Consider the following 2,404-nt stretch of genomic DNA (forward strand, 5'->3'; position numbering starts at 1 on the left):
GAGTCGAGTGAAAGAGCTTCAGGCGAAGCTGGAGCCGGAGATCAATGATCTGAAGAGGAGAGACGCTGAGCTGGAGCAGCTGTCACTCACAGAGGATCACAACCAGTTCCTGCACAGCTACTCTTCACTGCCAGCCCTCAGTGTAACCAATCACTCACCCAGCAGCAACACCCGTCCTCTCAGATACTTTGAGGATGTGACAGAGGATTTATCAGGGGTCAGAGACAAACTACAGAAGGTCCTGAGGGTCAAGTGGACCAACATCTCGCTAACTGAAGTCAGAGTGTTACGGCCACAACCAGAGCCCGACACCAGAGCTGGATTCTTAAAATATGCAAGAGAAATCACTCTGGATCCAAACACAGCATACAAACAGCTGCATTTATCTAAGGAAGACAGAGCAGCAGCATTCAAGAGTTATTCACACTATGATAATAGTCACTCAGACAGATTCACTGAGACTAGGCAGGTCCTGAGCAGAGAGAGTCTGACTGGACGTTGTTACTGGGAGGTGGAGTGGATAGGAGAAGGATGCAGTGTAGCTGTCGCATACAAGAGCATCAGCAGAGCTGGGTGGTCAGGTAGATTTGGAGAAAACGACCAATCTTGGAAATTAGATTGTTTCTACAACGAATATAAATTTGTGTACAATAGTGTCATCACTCCAATCTCAGGTCCTTGGTCCTCCAGAATGGGAGTGTACCTGGATCACACTGCAGGTATTCTGTGCTACTACAGCATCATCGATGAAACCATGACCCTCCTTCACAGAGTCCAGACCGTGTTCACTCAGCCGCTGTATGCTGGAATTGGGTTCAATGAGGGTTGGAGAAACATTGCTGAGGTATGCAAACTCAAATAGACAGAAGTGAAAAAGTGGTTGCCGAAATGTTTCCTTACCGGAGCCTTTTTCTTTCATGGAGAAGTCATAAGTGACATATTTGATGTATTTTTACGATAATAACGATCAATGCATAACACTAACAGTGAAACTGTTCAACTTAAACAAATAGTGACTGCTATATAACTGCAGGAGGTTTGTGTAAAACGAGCAATTTAAATACATTTGAATCAGATAACCGTCTGTAAGTATTGAATCAGATGAGTTTTTCCTCTCATTATTCTTCCTCCCAGCCTCCTTACAGTGCAGACGCGTTTCTGCTTGCTCTTGCCTCTGCTTACTTTTTTATGCTGATTTTCCTATTTTTCTTTTCTGAAAACTTTGAGCAGCGGCTCCTGGACATTAACTTATCACTGGGACAGTTATTCTTCGTAAATAGACGGAGGGTTTCAGCCATATTTCAATATTTTTACGACGACCTCAGTCTTACTGTAGCGTGGCCTAGCAACAGCTAAAGCCTGGTAGGCTACTGCATGCTATTTAGCTTAAGCTAGTTGGCAGCAAAATGCCTCCGTTCTCTACAGATGACTTCCACAAACTTCTAGATGGCCGTGTTGGAAATGAAAATGCAACGGTTGGAAGTTAACGTGGAAGTGAATGGACTATGTGGGAATGACACCACTTTACCAGTGCAAAAGAATGGAAAAGGGCATGCTAACTTAGAGCTAGCTAGCAGCTACAAGGATTCCAAGGAACAGGAGGGCTGTGTACCGGGTAATAAATCTACAAATGGTAGTCCTCCCTCAAACTCTCTGGGTGCATGGCCTAAGAGTAAATCATTTCCATGGGATTTGGGAGGACGAATAACAGGCAGAGCCCAGCGCTCTGAAATCTGTGATGCGACTGGCTGGCCTGCATTGTTATCACCCAGGAAGAGCGCCTCTTCAACCCCTGTTCATACTAGGAAACAGCCGTGGACAGCTGCTAAAGGGAGAACTAAAAACAATTCTCCTAAACCACAGAGTGTTCCAATCCGGAACAAATAGGCTCCACTGACACAGAACCGGAGATCTCTTTCTGATGACCTGGATAATCTGTCCTCTTTACACAGCAGGGTAAGGACTAGGGGTGTCACGGTGTGAAATTTTCGGCTCACGGTTATTGTGACCAAAATTACCACGGTTTACGATATTATCTCGGTAATTTTTTTTTTTTTTAGTGTTAACATTAAGGTGAACATTAAGGTAAGTTTAGGTTATTAGGCAAGAAGCCAGTACTGTATGAGAACTAAGCTGTTTAGCGCCTTACAATGGCGTTTAGTAGTGCACTAGCTACCAACGAATAGAGCATGGCACCGCAGTAGGATGTATTTTAAAATGCTAGCAGTGGGCGTGCTTACACTGACATTTAATATCAAGGTTTAACATTTTAGACAATCGGGTATATCGTTGCATTATCCCTTGACCCAAAGTCAGAAGTAACTTAATCATTAATGTGTTTCACTGCACTATTTTCACTGTCTCATGGCATATCAAAGTTTAGCTATTCAACTTAGCTTAGAAT

The 2,404-nt window shown here is 43.7% G+C and overlaps 1 protein-coding gene across 1 annotated transcript; it reads left to right on the forward strand.

Annotated features, from left to right (window-relative positions):
* Window positions 1–4: 4 nt before the first annotated feature.
* Window positions 5–2,104, forward strand: LOC104963224 (tripartite motif-containing protein 16-like; the record flags this gene model as incomplete). The annotated part of the gene is made up of 1 exon (XM_010791791.1): window positions 5–2,104. A coding segment is annotated over one exon (858 nt), but the record flags the coding sequence as incomplete, so codon positions are not given.
* Between the last annotated feature and the right edge of the window lie 300 nt (window positions 2,105–2,404).

Source organism: Notothenia coriiceps, unplaced genomic scaffold, assembly GCF_000735185.1.
Source record: "Notothenia coriiceps isolate Sejong01 unplaced genomic scaffold, NC01 NC01_scaffold00035832, whole genome shotgun sequence".
Taxonomy (NCBI): domain Eukaryota; kingdom Metazoa; phylum Chordata; class Actinopteri; order Perciformes; family Nototheniidae; genus Notothenia; species Notothenia coriiceps.